Below are 20767 nucleotides of genomic sequence, written 5' to 3'. Positions count from 1 at the left end.
ACATACATTGGAAGTGTCTAGTTGTTAAGATGCTTTTGGATAGGAATTAACAGGTAATTATAAGTAATTGGATAAGTTTATTACAAAATTATATCGACTTTTGCTTCCTAGAAATTTCCTAGCTTTTTTTCTTTTCTTGGATGCACAAATGAAATCTCAGCTGCTTAAATTCATGTCATCCATTAGAGTCACACTTGGAGAAGAAAGATCTCTCCACATAACATGGGAAGCAGGAATAAAAAGTAAAAAAGAGGAAGATTATTACTTAAGTAACAGGTAGCTGCCTCTTTAAAATTAATGTTCCCTTCCATTCCTCTTCAATGCTTGTGAATATTAACAATGAAATAAACCCACTGTCAAATAAGTCAGTTTTACTCAGTCATATAAAATCTGGAAACGAAATGTCTTCAGTGATATAAAGAAATAACATTGTTTGGAATAGAGACGTAGTCTTGAATGACTGCATAAGTTTTCTCTGAACAAAATAATAAGCTTAGTTTTTGTGGTTTCCCATATTTACATAGCAATTTTGTCTTGAATTAAGAACAGCTTTTAAAATAGTTGGGAAATGCTCACTGTGAAGAACCTTTTTCAAGATCTTCTGCTCAATTTAATGACATATTTTGCATTCTATGTTTTTATTCCTCCTTTGTTGCCACAATGGAATGTATCCATGCTTGTGGCTCTTGCTAGATGTGGCATTTTTTGTAAATATGATCCTGCAACAACATTGTACACAGGAAAAGTAGGTGCTTATGTGAGGTGTTATCAATTACTTACCAAGGTCACCTCATGCTCTATTCTCTGAGAATCATATTATAGGCACTTCTTCATAGCCTGAAGGAAAAGATACTGAATTATCATATTCTTCTTTCAAAATAACATCCTGATTATTTTTGACCCAAGTTAATATTCAGTCTAAAAATGCCAAGAAGAGAGATGATTTCAATTTAAACTCTATTTAACCCAGTGCAAGAGAAAACCACTAAACGACCTACATACATTGGATAATAATTTAAGCATGCTCTGCAGTTTAAAAATTAATGTAGTTTTGTTGCACTAACATCAACATTATTTTTTATTTTAAATTAAAAAAATAGGGTGACTAATATTGGGCTGAGAATTATCTAGACTAAGTTAAAAGAACCTGGTATTTTCATCCTGTTGACCATGGAACATGCTGTGGGGCTACACATAAGCTACAAACAACAGAAAAATGTGTATCTGCCTATATGCCATCAAGTAAACAAACAAAAAGGGAAAAAACATCCTACAACATGTAGCCTAATTTGTATTTGTTTGTAGAAGAAAACTATGGCAGGCAACCTTGCACAAGATGGTTGAGGGACTATTAAAAGAAACAAATAGGTTCACGAAAACAGGCTGTGAAATAGAGAATCTAGAGGTTTTCATCACTAAAGAGTCATATTTAATCTATTCATTAGAGTAGGACATGTGTCTAAGTGGCAAAGAATTATCTGATCCAGAGGCAGACACAAAGAGGCAGCTGTACTGCAAACTAGCAGAGCGTTTAAACACCATAAACACTTACTGGAAGGTGTTGCCTCTAGGAAAATCAGGATAACTCCGTCTCAAACTCTGGTCCTAGAGCAGTAACACTGAAGATGATCTGAGGGATGACCTTTCCGGGCCCGATGGCTGCCTGTTTGGTACTGGGTTTGTTTGAGGTGTGCCTCCTGTGGAACTGAATGGGAATGCCATTACCTCCTGCTGTAGGTGCATGAAAGGCATATTGATGAAGTAAGAAAGTGAGCATTTTTTTTTAAATGTCAGCCATGAAACGTCTGATAGACCAAACCAAGAAACCATCCTGAGTTACTAATACTCCCTGATACTGCAATACGAGGCCTGTGACAAATATAGTATTTTGTTGCCAAAAGAAGGCAGGTTTATGTTGTGTCTGTATGAAATGCAACCAAGATGAATGACATTATCTTGTTCTTGTGCCTTTAAACACACTAAAAAGTAATCACGAGGGCAGCTGACCAGCCCTTTCCAAATGTGCAAGAGTGCTCTCAATGTAAGTGCTGCACTTAAGGTGATGGTCAATATGGAACACTGGCTAGTTAATGGCAATGGAATCAAGCAAAATTCCTTCTCAGGAGGCTTTGAGTGCACCACTGTGTTCTGCCAATTCAAGTGAAAACATTCCAGTCAGTAGCCCTAAGAAGAAAAGGAAAACCAGAAATTCAAATGTGATTGATATTTTTCATTTTTTCAGTAGAGAAAAGGGAAGTGAGGGAAAGGAAGGGAGGAAAGAAAAGGAACAGAGAAAGGGAGAGAGAAAGAAAGAGAGGAAGGAAGGAAGGAAAGAAGGAAGGGAAGGAGGAAGGAAGGGAGAGAGGGAAGGAGGAAGGAAGGGAGGAAGAAAGGAAGGAAGGAAGGAAGAAAGGAAAGAAAGAAAAAACCCACCACAAATAACAACAGCAAAACTAGACCACAGACAATCCAGATGAAGAAAAATAAAAGAAGTTCTTTCTGTTGTTGCTGATTGCTGTGGTGCATGAGACTTCCATCCTATTTGGAATCAACTTTTTCTGAAAGTCAAAATGTTATGGAAATTACGGGCAGTTCCAGCTGGGAGCAAAGTTTTGCAAGTGTGTATTAATTTTGTAGCAGCTACAGAACATCGGATGATGTAAGTCCAGTTAGATAAAATCTAGAGATATAGCTCTTCTTTTAAAAATTGATTTTGACTTCTCATTATTTGTATCCAACAAAGGGAGGTATGAGGGGCCAAGAAATAAAATAATTTAGTAATATAGCTATTAAAGTGAGGTATTTTTCTCTTCATTGACTGCCTACAGGTTTCCTACACAAGAAGTCTGAGAGGGCTGGAAAACAGGATGCTAGGTCTTTAAAAACCCAGCCCTACCTCTTTGTCCAGTGGAACAGAGTTTGAGTGAAAGAGGTGTCATGAGAGTAAGAGGCAGTGCTGGAAACCAGCTTTCAGCTGCTATGGTGTGGCAGTTTCTTTGCTTCTTAGTAGCTCGTTTATATAGATAATGGTCTGACCTGAAAGGCCCTTCACTGTGGATGTGCTTAATGTTTTGAATTTGTATTTGCTCAATACAGTCTATCTTCCTTCTCACATGGGGCTATGTTTGAAAGCACTGAAGAGACTCATTTAAAAAAAACTCTTAAGACTCTTTGCAGGCCTCATATTCTTTGCTATAGCCTGAACACTATAGCATTTATGCAAATAGAGACAGCTGCAGTCACTGCCAGACACAGTTTTATGTAAGAGCAGCAATTGAGGACAACTTAAAAAAAAGAAAAAGAAAGAAACACATTAAAGTTTAAAGCTTGTGCTTTGGTGTTCATAGTGTCTATTTTCCTCTTGATCATTTGGAAACCTACTCTTTTCACCTCTCTTTAAAGAAATGGAATTAGGAATCTCCAGGCACTTTCCTCTTGGGTTGATTTCTGGAAGTTATAAGAATACCAAAATAGCTTAGAGAAACTCAAAGAAAGGAAGCAGCATTCAATGAGAGTCACTAGTCAATTTTTCATTTATGCAAGGAATAAGAAAGTTCTTACTGGAATGGGTCAGATATGGTGATCAGATATGGATTTATCACCCTAAAAGAGGAAGGATCCTGCAATAATTGCTTTAGGGAGCATTATATCTGTTGCAGCAATTTCAAGGGACTCTTCATGGCTCGTACTGGCTGCCCGTGTATGGGAGGATGTCTCCCCAAACAGACTCACCAAACGTTTCTGTATCCTGCCAGTTCCTGAAAAGGGATTGATCTCCAGTCCCTTGTCTCTGACCAGGTTAAAAAACTAGTTCTACTCATTTAAGGATTCTCACTTCACAGATACATATGGCAGTCTATTTTTATGGTAAGTAACAAAAGGTAAATATTTTCTACTTTTCATTCACCTCTCACATGCACTTGCGTCATCCATCTGCTCTTGTATTTTGCAGGTTCATGGTCACCAGAGCTTAATAAACAGCCCATTTAAAAATCACGGTCTTTTTTTATGGAATTACTAATTTCCAACCCCTCCCAACTCGGCCCAATGCCCTGAACAACACTTCCCTCAAAAGAACTCACTTGTGTTAACTTATGCAGGTGTGAACGAACCTCTTTTGACATTAACATTGAATAGGCAATTTGTAATCTACTATCCATTTCCTGGGGGAAAAGAAAATACTTTTGGCATTGCTTGTATTCATATTAATGCTCATCCAACTAGAAGAGCAAGAGCTCTGGGATCACAAAGCAGTGTAGGATAGCTAAAGGTGAAGGTGAAATTTAGGCAAGAGGCATGAGGACCTCCAAAACATTTAATATAGTAGGTTTGGTAGACTACATGCAAAGAAATCATAAGATTAAGTAAAAAGGAAACACCAATCCCTCACACCACAACAAGCATCTCAATTCTGCAAGGTTGCCAGAATGCCTATTAAGCCAGTATTCTATGTGACTCACCTTAATATTTCCTTACATTTACTTTTTTACATAATTAATGGTTTAAAATACAGCTGGAAAGGTTTTGAAGGTTAGTATACAGCTTTAAGAGGCATTTTTTAAAACTAAGACATTTTGGTAGTACTGTTGCACTGACTATTCCCAGACAGGTATTACTAAACTGCTACAAAACTTTTTTAAGGCTGATATCAACAAGATTCTGACAACTTATAAAATTACGTCCCTTTTATGCTCGCATAAATATTAATTTCCAGCTGGCCTTTCTATATTCCCCAAATTTGCTAATTCCTCAAAAGAGATGGGCAACCTGATCTTAATATAATTTAAATAGGGATTATATCCCTACATATCACCCAAGGACCAGGGCTTCAATGCCCAGTTGTCTTCTGATGTTTCCTAGGGTCAAGTCAAAACACGATGCAGTTTCACAATTTATCTGCATGCCAGTAAGCATGAACTGGGTGACTGTGCAAGCACAAAGAAGGCTTTGTTTATTTGCACCTCTCTATCTAGTCATTAGAAACCAGCAGAGAAGAAACGAGCAGCTCTGGCACAGATTTAGCTGCAAAATTTTACATTTTTAGAAAACATTTCTGTGCACCTAAGGTTTTAATTTTGTCCCTATGTTCTTCTGTAGCCCTAGGAAAGGCAGGTGAGCGAACTGAGAGCAGCCCTGAACGCCAGCAAGTCTCCAGCTGTAATTCCGTGCTTCAGTATATTCTAGGACAGTTTTAGGCTGATATTGGTAAAACCAACTGTGTCACAGAGCGCCAGAGCTGGGGGTTCTGAGAGGTGCCAACGTGAGGTGATTCTACTCTTATCCCGAAAAAGGACTCTGGTAGAGGGAGAACGAGCGAACCCCCGGCAAAGGGGAGCCGCGTTTTTACCTGTGTGAGGGAGGGCGAGGCGGACGGAGCCTCGCCCCGCAGGGCCCGCATCCGCAGCCCGCGGGAGCGACGGGAGGGCTCCGGGTTTGGACAGTCCCTGGACAGCTCTTCCCTCTAAGGCTCCTGGAGGAGGAGGAGGAGGCGACAGAGCCTGCCATGGCGAGGGGAGGCTGACGAGTCTCCCGCTCTTCCCAAGCCGCTCCCGCCGCCGAAGGAGCTCCCTGGGGCGGGGAGGGGACGGGCAGCGCCGGGAGGCGGCACCGCTCCCCCCCTGCCCCTCTCCGCCGCCGGCGCGGGCAGTGATGAGGCGGCCGCGGGGAGCGGAGCAACCGGAGTTTGTTTGCTGCCTGCCCTCGTCTTCCCTGATGCTCTGAGCCGGAGTCTCCTCCTCTCCCCGGGCTCGCACCCGGGCTGGATGCTCCGCTCTCTCCTCGCTCCTCTGCCACAGCCGCCGGCCGCTTCCCTCCGCCCAGCAAGAGATGGAGCCGTCCGCTGCCCCCCTGGACACCACCCCGGACCCCGCCATCGTGCAGCCCCCCGGCGCCAGCCCGCCGGTGCCCCCTCGGGAGCAACAGCAGCAGGAGCAGCTGCGGATCGGGGAGAGCGGGCAGTTCAGCGAGGGGCTGGAGGACAGAGGTGAGCGCCCGTCCGTCCATCACCCCCCTCCCTGCGCGCTGCCCTCGGCCGTCACCTCCCCTCCGTCCCGAGGAGCCCGACACCCACCCCGACAGCCCTGCCGATACCTTCCCTGCAACACCCTCTCGCCTCGCTCTCCTGGACCCGCACCCTCCTCTTTCCGGCACAGCATCCCTGCCCGCCCCCTCCCCTTCAGCCCTGGCAGCCCCACACCGCCTCCAGCCCCCCGAGCTGCCCCCTCCAGCCCCGCTCTCCTCCTGCCCCACCGCCCCCGGCCGCCCACCGCTCCCGCACTCGTTTCACACCCCCGCGCCGCCCTCGGAGCTTTTCCCCGTTTTAGCTCCCGTGCGAGCTCTCCGCGACAGCTTTGAAGTATTTTTATAAACTCTATTCGTGGCTGTTCCCACCTCGCCCGGAAACTTGCCTGCCTGGCGGGGGAGCGAGTGCCGGCGGCACATGGCTCCACAGGCAGAGCCCGGGCGAGGGGCGCGGGTGGCTCCCGGTGTTCCCAGTGCTCCCGGGAGGGCCGGGCAGGGCCAGGCAGGGCCGGAGGTTTCCTGGCCGCTGAGGTTCCCTGCCCGGTCGCAGCCACCGCCCCGAGCAGGGGCACATCGGGGCGTATCTGGGGGGGGTCCGCCCCAGCCAGGCTGGGGGCTGAAGTCGGGGGCACTGGTCTCACGCCTTGTCTCTCTTCCCCCGCACTTCCACAGAACTCGTTTTTTGTTATTTACCTAAATACCTGACTAGGGGTGGAAAGCTGCCTGCTTCCAGACCGTGCTGCGCGTTTATGCCAAACACACCTATTTCGAACATCTGTTCGGGGTGTGTAAGGCACTCACGTACCTGCCGCCCACAAAGGCAGCTGCCATTTTAACCCACCCCATTGCCCTGTCCTCCACACCGCCTCCAGGCTACTCTTCCACACAATTTGTCTCCATTTTTTATTTCATGTACAGAGGCCTCTCTGTTGCGTTTTTTTTTTGCTTTTTCATTTTGCTTTCGGCACCCCAGAGTCCTTTTTGTGTTCTCAGCCTTCATCCATAATCCCTCTATACGTTACCCCCTCTATCTCCCATTCTTTTCCCAGCTTTCCAAATGCCTGTGCTTGCTCACAAATCCTAGACCACAAAGTAGAGAAGTAGGAGGGAAGAGCAATCACCACCTTCCTGACAGGTTTCAGTCATGTTGGGGCTGGGGACAGCCCTTAATCAAGGGGTACCCTCATTGTCACCACCAAAGGCAGAGGACAGACATTGTACCTGAGGACAATTTGAGGCTTTGGTTCCTGTTTTAAATAATGGGAGTGAGGAATTTTGATTATAGTTCAAACATGGAAGTTTGATTGCAGAAATTTTTAATTTGTGCCCAGTATGACAGAGAGAAAGTTAAAATCTGTACCTTTTGGTATTAAAGGTAATTCCATAAAACCAGATTTCCTGTTGTTCCTAAACTATCTCTTTCTATGAGGGAGATGAGACTAAAGCTGCTGATTTTATTTCCTTCTTTGCCTTCATGCTCTTCTTACAGCCCTGGCAGAAGCTTTCTTTTAGCCTTTTCTGTAGTCACTGATTCCATGTACCAGGATAATTCCCAGTCATTGTAGAGGAAAATCTGGTATGCTTTTTGCAGGTTGTCCCTGTTGAAAATGTTAACAGTCTGTCCTTTCAGATCGTACTTTTTCTTACGATCCTTTCCAATGAATCATAGCAGATCCAGTTATAGAGATGATGCTTCCATGTTTGCTAAAAATAAAAACTAACCCTAAATTTTGGAACAAGATATTTGCTCTTCAAGAGCCAGATCCAAAATCAATGATAATTTTGTGTATTGTGTCCCTGAATTAACATTCTTAGATGAACAGTTTTTTTTATTAGCCTGATCTCTTCCACAAATTCTAGCTTGACATTTTAAAATAATCCCTTAGCCAAATAGAAAAGTACTTCTGGTAAGTCAGCATATGGTAAAGAATATCCTAGAATCACTTCACAAATATGCCAAGCTTGTGTTCTGCAACTGTTAGGCAGGTTTTTTCTCCTTCTGATTTTTTTTATGGGAAGAAAATCTGTTAATATATGAAGATACTGAAAGACAAAGTAAAAATCCAGTGGATTTAACCAGTTCATCTTCTTTTCTATACCTTAAGGATATCCATGTGCTAAATAAATTAATGGCAATAAAATTACTCAGTTTGCTAATTTCAGGGTGGAGGAATTTTATTTGTAGGTGCCAGCTCTTTTTTTTTCAACAATGCAGGTCATACTGAAAGATTATCTTTCAGCCTCCTGTAGATGCTTAAAACTTGCTTTCTTTTGGTCAGTGGAAAAAATATGGTGGTTTACCTTGTGAATTGTGTTGTTGTGTGTAAATTAATGAGCTGTCGTTGCTTCTAAATGATTTTCATGCTGTGGGCTTGGTAGTCATGTGAATGAGTCTGTATTATTCTGTGCCAGCTTTAGGACACTCATAAGAATTATATGATCTTTCTCAGGGTGGAAAATTTTAGATAGAGAAAATTTATGTGAATTATTTTAGGAAGGAAGGGATCACATCCCTGACAGCTAGAATATGCCAGCCATTTTGAGAGACAGAGGGAAACACACACACACACTCACGGCAGAAGTGGTTCAGTTTTACAAAGATCACAGTCTCTGTCATACTGGACACGTGCTTGACATGTGAATAGTAATCAGCAGTGCTACACTAGTTGTGGGGCTCATTATACATTCCTCAATTTAATTAGGATATTGTTTGATTTTTAAATATCAACCACGTATGTTGGACTTCCCAGGTAACAGTGAGCTGTAGCTCACATGAATTATAGGATGTCTTTAAAGAAAGAAACAGGTGAGGTTATCTGTCATTCTGATATGTGTTTATTTGAGGTTTGAAATGTTGAGAATCAAAATCGGCTAAGAAAACCTACTTTGCTTTACGTTCCATCAAATTTTGGGCCATTATTTAAAATCCTTGGTTTGGGGAGGGGACAAGAGGGGTGGAGACACAAAATGTGAGAAGATGTGTTTTCTCTATGGCTGTGTTAGCAGAAATGTCTTCTTTATTTCAAGATGTGTTGTTAAATTACCTCATATCAGACAGCAATTAAACTGTGCATCGTTATATATAGTAGCAGAAGATAGGCCAAACATTAGGGGAAAAAAAATTCTTCACACAAATGAAGGCGAGCATGTGAGAAATAGCTGTGCAGTGCTATCCCTAACAGACTCAAACCTCTCAGAGTTGTCATCTGGTAGTTTTCATGTATTAAACAAAGAAAGAATACTCATAATAAGAAACAGATATCATTTCAGTGTAGGGCCTGGTGCATGCAAGTTTGCAGGTTCTTTTTCATTCATAAAGGGGGAAGTGTATAGCACAAAAGCATGATGATATTTTAAATTTTCTAAGAACACAGTACAAGCATGAAATTCTCAGAGTGGCTTTTTGAACTGCAGAAAAGAAACTCTCTCTGCTTTATTGTAATTGAGGTGTAAAAAGCATGAAGCGTTTTCCCAAGGCAGCATGAAGCCCACCAATTATGCTAGGATTAGAACCAGTAATTTTAACAGACTTCAAGTGGCAGAATAAAATCTGATGGCTCAAACTGTTGCCACCCCTGGACGCCTGCCCCTCTGCTGACACATTGCTGCCCCCAAGGCAGAGATGTCTGATTCAGTTCTGAGTTGATTCCAAAACCATGGCAGTTCTCAGCCAGTATATTAAAGTCAGTTGAAATTAATATCTGTTAAGGTTAATAAACTTGGTTAAACACGGTGTGGATCCAGAAGGACACTGAGAACCTGATGAGGTGTTCCTGCCTTGAAAGTGGCTATATCCATCAGAGAGAAAACTGGGGAAGGCGAGGATAATAACAGAGTCCACTGTTACATTTTGATCTGATGCTGAGTTTACCAAAGCCCTTGTTCTCAACCCTTAGTCCAACTACAGAAAGTTGTGCTATTAAACCAGTGTCCCAGTTCAGTGCATTCAGTGCAGGCAAATCCCTCTGAAAAGTGCTCATCACCTGAGAGGAACCACCCACATCTTTTGGAGTAATTAATTAAGAAGCTTAAAGCCATTAGGTGTTCTCTCCAGTTAGGCAGATTTGAGCTGGAACATGGTAGTGAAAAAGAATGTATGTTTTAAATGAGCTGAATACATTAAACATAAAAGGATCAGAATGGAATATACAGAAGACAAATATCTAAAGACTGCATGCATTTTAGAAGTGGCTTAAGATTCAGACTGAGAGAATAAAAACCAGAGGATACTGTTAATTTATTTTTAACCTGCATTCTCTGTGATTTAAGAGGAGTGGACAAAAGAATTCCACAAATTAAAATCATCAAAAAAGAGAGAAAGCAACCGCATTCCTTTGTGTTCAACAGACTTCTACACTGATTGCAGTAAGGACAGAATTAGTTCCTCACTTAGCCCCTGATGGGAATGTGTTCTTACCTCAAATGAAGGAAAATACACTTCAAGATGTTTTTTCAGCTGCAGCCGCTTTCATTCTAAGGCTTGTCCGCTTTTACTTCCATGCACAATACGTGCAGTATATCCCTGTGCATCAGGAGGTTATTCCACAGAGACTGGTGAGCACGAGTTTCTCTCCTGTGTTAATTATATTCAGGATCCTGGAGTTCTGATACAAGGTTTGATCTGAATGAGCACAGGACTGAGCCATTTCTTGTGTAGATGTACAGGTGGAAAATGTTAAGTGGTGTGAATTCCCGTAACTGCCCTACAACTGCAGCGCTCCTTTCAAGTGATTGATATGTGGGTCGTTCTGTGTGAAATCAAAACAGCTTGTGTGCTTTTCTTGCTTACTTGCATGTTTCTGGTGGCCTCAAGCACTCAGTCTTAATAATGTGAGCAGGATTTAATTCTGTATTGTTTCTATATGTAATATAGAATGTAAATATATGTAAATATAGGGCTGAACTTACACAGCTGTCTTTTTAAAAGGAGCAATGTATTGTTCATACCCTCTTTGCTTATTGCTTATCAGGTTTACTAGAAAGCAGTACAAGGCTAAAACCTCATGAAGCTCAAAGCTACAGAAAGAAGGCATTGTGGGTTTCCTGGGTCTCCATTATTGTCACACTGGCTCTTGCCGTGGCTGCTTTCAGTGAGTATTGGGAATATTTTAAATCTTCACACCTCTTCCTTTTTGTTTTTCTTTTAGTCTCAGAATTTCTCTCTTTGTGGAAGCTTTCTTATGTTTTTTCTTTGCAGCTGCTATAGAGGTTTCTCTCTAGACTGCCTGTGTCTGCATGTTGCTTATAAATTAGTAAAACTGTTGGCTTTTTTCTGCAGAGGATAGGGCTGTTGAAGGTCGGAGAAAGAAACAGGAGACATTGCTTCCTGCTAGCATTTATGCATGTGGAACTGTTCATTTTAGAGAATAGTGTGAAAAATCATTATGCAGTGGGTTGCTTTTAACCAAAGGGGTCAAATATGACAAGTCTCAATCCACTTGGGATTTGTAGTGGGAAAACTATAATAAAGAATAGTGAATTGTAAGGGAGAAATATAAAATTTATCTGTATTACACTGACAGATACTTTAAGACAACACTAATCTGGAAGAGAAATCCCAATTTCTTTTTTAGACCAGTGTTTTTCTAAAAGTTTCAAGGCATTTTTTCTAGTTTACCTTTACACAAATAATTTGAGTGGAAAAAAACCCAAACCAAAGCCATGTGGAAAAAAAAAAGAAATATATTACTATTATTTAAAAACTGGGGAAAAAAGCAACATTGTGTAAATATATATTTTAGTTCAATGCCAATTTGTAGAATACAAGCTTTCTATCTTGGTCAATTAAGTAACACATTAAAGACAAAAGGAAGTGTGGAATCTGGAACAAAATCTTTGCAATGGCACATTCTCTGTTTGAAAGAAGGAAAAATCAGAAGTGACTGAATTCATGTGTTTATATAAACAAAAGGAAAGCTCCATCTAGGAGACATCAAAGAAGTCTCAAAACATCAATCTCAAGCTTGATAAAGACAGACTTGCATTATTTTTCCTTTTTTTTTTTTTTTTGAAGTCACAGCAGCATGTCTTTTATTATTCTAATCTGCATTGTATGACCTGCTGCTGGAAGTTGGTGTCAGCTCCCAGGAGAGGTTATTAAAATCTGACCAAATGGTCTCTGAAAACTCAACATATATTACTCAGAGCAATTTGTATAGAAACACAGATACAATAACTTGATTCAAAAACAAGCAAAAAGAGAAGGAACACTTAAAAACAGAATCTGACACTGTAAAGAATTGTAATGTTAACAAGAGAACTAAACAAGTTTCCATTTTGTTCTGCTTCATGAAAATACAGTAGTTTGTCTTTGCTACTGAAGCAACATAAAAGTAAGTACGGTGTTACAAAATAATTTTGTTACCTACTAATACTATAATTTTATTGTGAAATGGCTTAATTTTATTTTACATTTGCATTTGTCAGGGTTGCAAGACATAAGTGTAATACAGATAACTAAAACGCTTTCTTTTAAAAGGATCTTTTAAAACATTTTGTAAGATTAGTTAGGGATTTCAGAAATTTCAGAAATTTTCTGAAACCTTTTATTTTTTTATTTTTATTTTCTTCCCCCCCCTCCTTATTTTTGGGACTCTGTTAGTGTTTAGAGAGAAAAAAAAAACAGCAAAGAATGTAGTCCCTGCCTGGATATACTTGGTTGCTTACTCAGCTGGAGGGGATTGGCATTGAACTACTGAAATCAGCTGTTAGTAGTAGACTAATTATGATGTTTTTGGAATGTATCTTTCCCCATGGCAGAAGCTAAATTTATGAAGAATAGAAGAGGAATCAGCTCACAGATATATATTAAATCTGCATGGAATCTCTTAATAGGCAGTTGACAGTCAACTTACATGCCATAAAAGCATTGCCAGGGCTTTTCATGTGTGTGGTATTAAAAATTTTTGATCTTTGAGGAAAATACAGTGACTCTTCTAGAAACACTTTGCTCCCTCATGCAAATTCAGAAGTTCTGCTCAGTTTTGTCATCTCACATTGGCTGCTCTCTTCCTCTGTGCTGTCCTTTTAGCAGGTTCCTCTAGCCAGTCCATGAGTTGGGAGAGGTGCCAGGTGACCACAATATGCTGCCTGTTTGATATAAATGACTAGTTGTCACTTTGGGGTGTCTGACACTGACAATTCTTTGCAAACACCTGCTATTTAAAGCATCCTCTTTCCGTTTCACCTCTTGTCTGTGATGGTGAAGTGTTGGCAATACAGTCCTGATGTTCCATTTCAGTGAAAAATGAGGACCTTTTGCTAATAGTTGGGCTACACGGACTGTATTCTCACTACTCTTTCTGACTCCTTTATAAATTCTCTTCCTGCAAATTTCTATTTTATCCTCTTACAGGATTCAAAATTCTTTCCTGCACGTGTATCTCATGGTGCTGCTTTTGCAGCACTTAATATAGTAAAGATACTAGGCCAGGGAACTGATGTTATTTGATAAATGCAGTTGAAGAAATGGAGGACATGAAAGGTAAGAAAAATACCTAGGGGAGTGATGCCCACGTGGAAAGTAGGGAAGTGGTTCAGGAGCCTGCTTTTCCAACCAAGTGTTTGTAGCTAGACTTCCTTTCCTTTTGTTATGGTCTACTCACCATCCTTCCTTTAAAGACCAGTCTAGTTTCTTCCAACACTATGCTTTTCCATCATTAGAGTAAGTTGGAATGGTTGACCTATGGCAAACGAGGCTTGATATCATAGAAGAATAGAATGCTAAGGCTGGAAAAGACCTCTAAGATCATTAAGCCCATTAAAACTGCCCTGCCACGTTCATGACTAAACCATGTCCCTGAATGCCACATTCACACGTTGTTTAAACACTTCCAGAGATGATGATGATTCCACCACTTTACAGCCTGTTCTGATGCCTGCCCACCCTTTCAGTGAAGAAATTTTTCCTAATACCCAATCTAAACCTCCTCTGGAGCAACTTGCAGCCGTTTCCACTCCTCATGTCACTTGTTAGCTGTGAGAACAGACCAACCCCCAGCTCACTACAACCTCCTTTCAGTTAGTTGTAGAGAGTGATAACATCCCCATTGCTTTGATGTCTGTGTGTTACTTGCTATTAGAAAGAACCTGTGTGCAGTGTATTGTAAGGTGCAAAAATTCAAACTATGACATACTTATATACACCTGTATAAAACAGGTGTATGGTATCCCGTCTCTGGGATGGGGTGTTTTGTGGCCTGAAACACCGGAATATAGGAGTTTAGATGCTGGTATATACATCAAACTGTGTCTGTGCTCTGGATCTGGAAAGCTCAGCTAGGCTAGGCTGGATATGGAGCAGAAGGAGTGCTTAAGGGAAAATGAAGTTGTCATCTTTCATTCACTAATACTGAGAAGTAGGACTTGCACCGGCCACGAAATCAGCTTTTCCCCTTAGCTGAAAGAAGAGATCTCTTACTATCAGGTACTTCATAAACTTAACTTTACTACAGAAATGCTGTACTTATAAAAGACCATTTGGAAGTTCTGGCTGCTGCCTCTAACACAGCTCCTGCACCGTGGTAATCAGTTGGTCTCACTGGCTTTGGGTGCTGTTGGAGGTGCTGTTCTCCAGCATGTAGTTGCATAAGGCTTCAATAAAATCTCTACAGACTTAAATTTGTAAGGTCCTTGTGGTCAGTGGACCTATGTCTTTAATGGCTGAAAGTTAGGTGCTCTCAGAATCTTTTGACATTGTGGTTTTGTGCAATACTTTTATGATCAAATGTTAATCTATGCCTGGTGAATAAATTAATTTTGCTCTTCATTTCAATGCTGCCTGAAAAATTCATGCTTGTAGAATTCCCATCAAGAGTGGATTTACATTGTTATAAATATATGGTAATAAACTGAGTCTGAGCAGGATAAAAATTATTGAAATGAATATTAGATTATTCCGTAGCACTCCAAGTAAGTACTGGAATAATAATTTTAATATAATTGTTTCTGATTTACAATAATACAAGAAAAGAATGATAAAACATGAACATCTTTCTGGTTTGTTTTTTTTTATTTGCAGTTTGTGTCTGTGTAGTATAAGGCTGCAGTGATTTCATAATTACAACTATAACTTCTTTCTGTAGCTGCAGTATTAAAGGTTCTTACTAGTCTAGTTTCAGAATCATATTTGAGGATGAAGTACTATTGCAGGTGGAATGGAACTCTGGTGTTTTGAAACCCATTATTAGTTTCTTGACATTTACGTTACTAAAACGTAATTTTAAAGAATATACAAATACAGCTTTTGCTGTTCCAGTTTGGTTTCTGCTCTGCTTTGATAATATTGTCAAAGCAGAGAACAAACCCATTGTCTGCTGTTTTTTGTCCTATGGAGACTTGATTCACCGAAAGCAGTGTGTTCATTCATCTTCCTTATTGGATTAGCTAAAATGGTTTCACAGCGAATGGAGTGGTCATATCAATATATCTAAACAATGTACAGGCCAAATTCTGCACTAAAAGCTCTCTTTGTAGTTGGAGAAGATTTAGAATGTGTGCCTTTGTAAATGTGAGCTTTGTCAAGGGCTTGCAGACAGCCCATCCCAGTGTGGTCAGGCCAGGTCCTGCGTGCTGATCATCCCAGGGAGTGGCACTGGGATGCTGGCAAAGTGCTGGGGAAGTCACAGCAGGTTGTCCAACCTATCTGCATGTTTGCTCTAGAGATCACTCCTTTTAGATCACAACAGGCGTGTTTAAAGTTTAGCTGTGTAGAAATAACTGAAAACTCGCGTGCAACAATAGGTCCATGATTTGAGGTCATATCCTGGTAGTCTGGTGCAGTAAGTAAGTGTTGTTATCTTGATAAGGTGAATTGTGTTAATCTGTAGAGTATCTCAGGTGGAAACTTGGTACATACAGTTCTGTAGGTGGGAGTATTTGCTATTATAGGATTAGCTATTGGGCCACGGGTAAGATATTACGAATAAATGCAAAAGACACTGATGTTCTGATTTTGTATACAAAATCATTTGTGTTTCAGAATTAATCACTAAAAAATTATTTATTAAAGTGAACTTTCACATACTGAGATTAGAGAGGCATTCTGTTTGAAATGTATGGTCCACAGTTTTAAAAATTTCAGGGTAGGTCTTACTTTCAGAGTAAAGCTTCATGCTAATTCAGATTCTAACAGACAGATATAAATGCCAACAAATTTAGGAAGCGGCTCCAGGTCCACTTTCTTCATTGGAATGACATTGAGTCATAAAGTCTCATTTGGGTTAGCTGTAGGACGTGACTGCTGATTTTCCTCCACTATTATGCTACTCTGGTGCATGCAAATGAAGTTACATGGGACAAATATTGAGCAATCAAGGGTGTCATTCTCTGGATGCTCACATGGGATGTATTGATGTAATCTGTCACTCCTCATCTCAGACATACCGCTCAGACAACTGAGATGGGGAGTGACTATATTAATTTATTGATGAATATATCATTTTCTCAGTGAGCCATTCCTATTCTTGCTTGAAAAATTAAATATAAGTGGGTTTTCCCTTATGTTTGCACAGTACTTAGTATATCCTGGGCACAGCTGTGAATCATAATAATACTACTAATAAAAAATGTAGGGGAAGGTTCATGGTTCTGAGGCTCTCTAGTTTGGATATTCAATTCAGTATTCTTTAAAGGTCACTGAATTTCAGACAAATGATGGGCATTCAGCACTCAGGCCAGGTTTAGAGTGTCTCAGCTGGGTGCTAAACAGAGCTCTGCAGGATCACTGGCCACACGAAAAGTCTTGGTCTTTGTGTTTTATCTTCCAGGAACTATACAGAATTACATTTCTCACTCCTAAAAACCTGGGAGTTGTTGTTCTCTTTTTTCTTTCTTTTTTTTTTTCAGTAGAGCAGATTACATTTATTCAGAAAGTTACATTTCAAGTCACAATACCACACAGACACTTAAAAACAAGCAAAGACTAAATACAGAATAGAACTGCTGTGCGGTAGTATGCAGATCCCTCACTTTGCATATTTTTCAGGGCATTTAATTACATCAGTTACAAAAAGACAGATGCTTCAGGGCTGCAGTCTCTCAGAAGCATTAATGAAATATGGAACTTAAATTCCCAAGGTAGAGTTCTGATATTGGTGACACTCGTGCTTCCCTGTCGTCTCCGTTATAGCTGCGCCACTAGAGTCAAAAATAGAGTTTGGTCCTAACCATGTTACACGCAAGATCTAAAGGACAAAAGATCCATTTTCTGGGCAACATTGGCAGAAGATAGCCTTTTGTATAGGTCAGTCTGTACTTAATAACAGGAAAATGCAATTTTCATTCACTGAAAATGAAATAAGAGACCAGTAAAGGTCTGCCTATTTTTTTTTTTTCAGGCATACAAAACTCTAAGTGACTTTCTTGGGAGGAGAAAATAACATATGGATGTCAAGTTCAAGACTGATAGCTGTTGAACAGAAGTGTAGGTCTAAAATCTGCAATGCTTCACACTTCATGAAATCTTTTCCTTAGCTGGCAGGAAAAATGATGGTAGAAGTCTGTGAAATCTAGAACAGGCTATACAATGGTATAATGTATTTGAACAGTAAACAATTAAAAAATTGTTGTTGTGGTGGAAGCTTATTAAAACAGCTGGGTTTGTGTTTAAGTGCTAGCCTTTAAAACACAGCAGCCTGTTGTATTTTTGCATTAAGGAATTGCAATTTAATCATTCCTTGTGCTAAGTACTTATTCCTTTCTCATGAGAGAAGATCATCCCAAAGAGATTTGAAATTAAACCAGGATACCGATATTTAGGGAAAACTAGCACTGCAACATCATTACATGAAGAATGAGAAACATGCAAGTATGTTAAATCTAGGCTATTTAGTATAATAGTCACAATCACAGTTCTTTCCCTTGTTGTTTTATTTTTCCTTTCCGAGATTTTGTTGGGGTTTATTTTGTGTGCAAGAGTCTGAAATAAGTCCGTGCAATATCTAGGCCAGGAAGAACAGTAACATCCTTGAGATGGATTAACATCTATTTTATGCTGCATTATTTATACCATATGTACATATTCTAATATATATAATATTTATTTTATCGCAGGAGGTTTTAGATGCTTGAAATTGGGTCTTCAGCTTTGCCATCAGGTCTCTGCCAGGATTCTGTTAAAGTCAACTTTGTGTTTGATGGTTCAGAGGTTCCAACTATGAGAGTACAGTCGAGTAACAAAGTGTGATGTACAAATAAGTAAGCTAAATAACTAGGTGTTGTTAAATAATTGGATGGATGTCATGGATCCTACTCATATCCCTGAGAGAATTATACTGTGCCATTAGAGACAGATGTTGTTACAGTGTGAATTTTTCATATGGGAAAAGAATTGAACATTTAACGAGGAGAGTTTAAGGCACCCCAACTGGTGATAACTAGATGGTATGGGAATGATGTGCCCTACAGCCATCCCCAGCTTATAGTGGATGAAAAATGTGTTTCTTTACTAAAAGTAGACAGAAATAATTAGGAAAAAATAGTAATATTAGGTATATTGCATGTGATGGGTATTAATTGTTGTCAATGAAAAACCTGTTTGACTTTTTATGTATAAAACTGAATATAAGTGATCTTCTAGTACAAGTCTCAGTCATTGCTCTTACTGTATTTGCTATATCACATAAGCAAGTGGGTGTCCATCTGCCCTTTGGAGAACCATCACTGCAGTCCTAAAAGTCAGATGTATTTTCCATCAATCACTCTAGTGTCAGTTCTGCAAAGTAGTACCTCAGCTGTTGCAGGATTGTGCAAAGGTATGAGTGTGTTAAGAGGTTTCTGATATACCAGTAGATTTGGATTTTCATAGTTCATGAGATATTTTCTCTGCTCTCCCAATTAAAAAAATTCGCTTCTTTTTTTATTGGCAAAGGTGAAGTTGTACTTTGCATCTGGAGCTGGAAATCAAAATTAATGAAAGAAAATGCATGTTCGATATTCGTTGTATAGTATCACTTTATTGTTTGAATTTTGTGAGGATGTAAAGCACTACTGAATTTGTAGCAGTAAAACTAATGAAAATCAGAACACAGCTTTCTCCTCCTTAAGTTTTCTTCTGCCAGAAATCTTAAACTATTCCTGCTTTTTAACTTAGTAGACAATAAAATGTAAACAAAAATGTAAACTTAAACCTGATTTATTTTTTAATAACATTTATAACCTTTGTTTACTTGGAGGTTGATAGTGCTTGGTGTTTCCTTCTTGGAACTTATTCTCTGCGATTTTTCAGTAACAGTGCTCGAATTCCTTTCACTGGAAGTTGGCACTTGCTACATTTTAATACTTTTTCAGTACAGAATTTTATTTGCAGATGACTCATCTCACTTTGGTAGGAGAACCAAACTGCGCTGTAGGAGAACTTAGTAAAATAATCCCATAAGTAATATCTGCTTCTTTCAGTGCACTCCAGCTTCCAGCAGCTCTGTACCTGGCTGCAGCAGGACTAACTGTGGGTTGGATGACACAAGTGCTTCCCTGTGTCAACTCTGGTGCTGGCTGAGAAATGGGAGCACCAGGGAGACTGTGGGGATATACAGAGTGGTCACAGAGAAAATCGATTGTAACAGAGGGTGATGTGTGAATAGGTGGCACTGCTCCTCCTGAGCTCAGCGTGAACCGATGGACACTTTGGGTTCTGAAAATGCAAGAGCGTAAACCTTGTGTCCTGCATACTTCTATTTTTTTTACATGCTGTGACACTTTTTGAGGAAAGGAATGTTAATACAGACCTTGTGAAAAATTCAGTTTGATAAAATGATTTGCTATTTCGTATGAAAAAATTAGTATTTATTTCTGTAGGTGATAAACTGTACTGGAACCTGGTTATGCTGTGTTAAGCAGCTGTGCTTGTCCACTGCAGTTCTGGGCATTTCTGGCACACAGTAAAATGATGTGTGTGTGTGATTTGATCAATCCATTACTGTAACTTACCAAAAATATTACACAAATATTAGCCTAAATTAAAAATAGGTGAAAATACTGCGGTGTTGGATTGATTGGTGGGCTTGGTGTTTTGTTTTGTTTTTTCATTGGGGAGGTAGCACTTGGTTAAGGGTTTAACAGTTGTTCTCATCTCATCATAGGCTTTGATAATCTGTCAAGCAACTGTAGTGTCGGTTGGTTAAGTCTTTTGGGTTGAAAGATTGGAAAACTTTGATGCATTGTGTTAAAAGAATAGTATAATCTGGTCAAATTAGTTTTATTCCAAAAAGGATTATCACAGTCTTTGGTAAAGACTGAATCCAGAAGTCTGGAGATGAGGAAAGACAAGGCAACTTTTAACAGACGTTAACCTTCATTTGCAAACCAGTCTTCTCCAGAAGAACCATAAGGAGCTCCCACTTAACTCTTCTGACTTTCCTGTATGACCCATTACTGCTCTTTTTTCCTCTGAATGTGCAGAGAAAGGGACAGATAAGCTTATCTTCAGAGTTCGAAGATGCAGATTAGTCAGTGCTTAGTCAAAGAGGAGTGACCAGAAATAACCAGCTGGTATTTTGCTAGACAGAAAAACTGCAGAGGAAGTGGGATAGTCTGGCAGATGTCATAAAAATAGGTAGACAAGAAGCATCTGCCTTCCAGGAACTGTTGCAGAATAAGTGGCTTCTGGCACTTGCACCACCATCTCTCCTTTCTGGAGAGATCTCTGGGCCATTTTTGTGCTAGGTGTGATGCTGAGAACATGAGTGAGATCAACTGCAGAACAGGATCTTTGGCTGAATCCTAAATGAAGTTTTCTCATCAGATATGA

At 40.1% G+C, this 20767-nt stretch overlaps 1 protein-coding gene across 1 annotated transcript in view; it reads left to right on the top strand.

Annotated features, from left to right (window-relative positions):
* Positions 1-5650: 5650 nt before the first annotated feature.
* Positions 5651-20767, top strand: part of TMEM163 (transmembrane protein 163) — a 93562-nt gene continuing 78445 nt past the window's right edge. The window contains exons 1-2 of the mRNA XM_017836323.1: positions 5651-5983; positions 10992-11111. Coding sequence (XP_017691812.1) covers positions 5827-5983; positions 10992-11111 — 277 coding nt within the window. The 5' untranslated portion in view covers positions 5651-5826. The remainder of the gene's footprint in view (positions 5984-10991; positions 11112-20767) is intronic.

Source organism: Lepidothrix coronata, unplaced genomic scaffold, assembly GCF_001604755.1.
Source record: "Lepidothrix coronata isolate B3197 unplaced genomic scaffold, Lepidothrix_coronata-1.0 Scaffold275, whole genome shotgun sequence".
Taxonomy (NCBI): Eukaryota; Metazoa; Chordata; class Aves; order Passeriformes; family Pipridae; genus Lepidothrix; species Lepidothrix coronata.
This window is presented reverse-complemented; position numbering and strand designations above follow the sequence as displayed.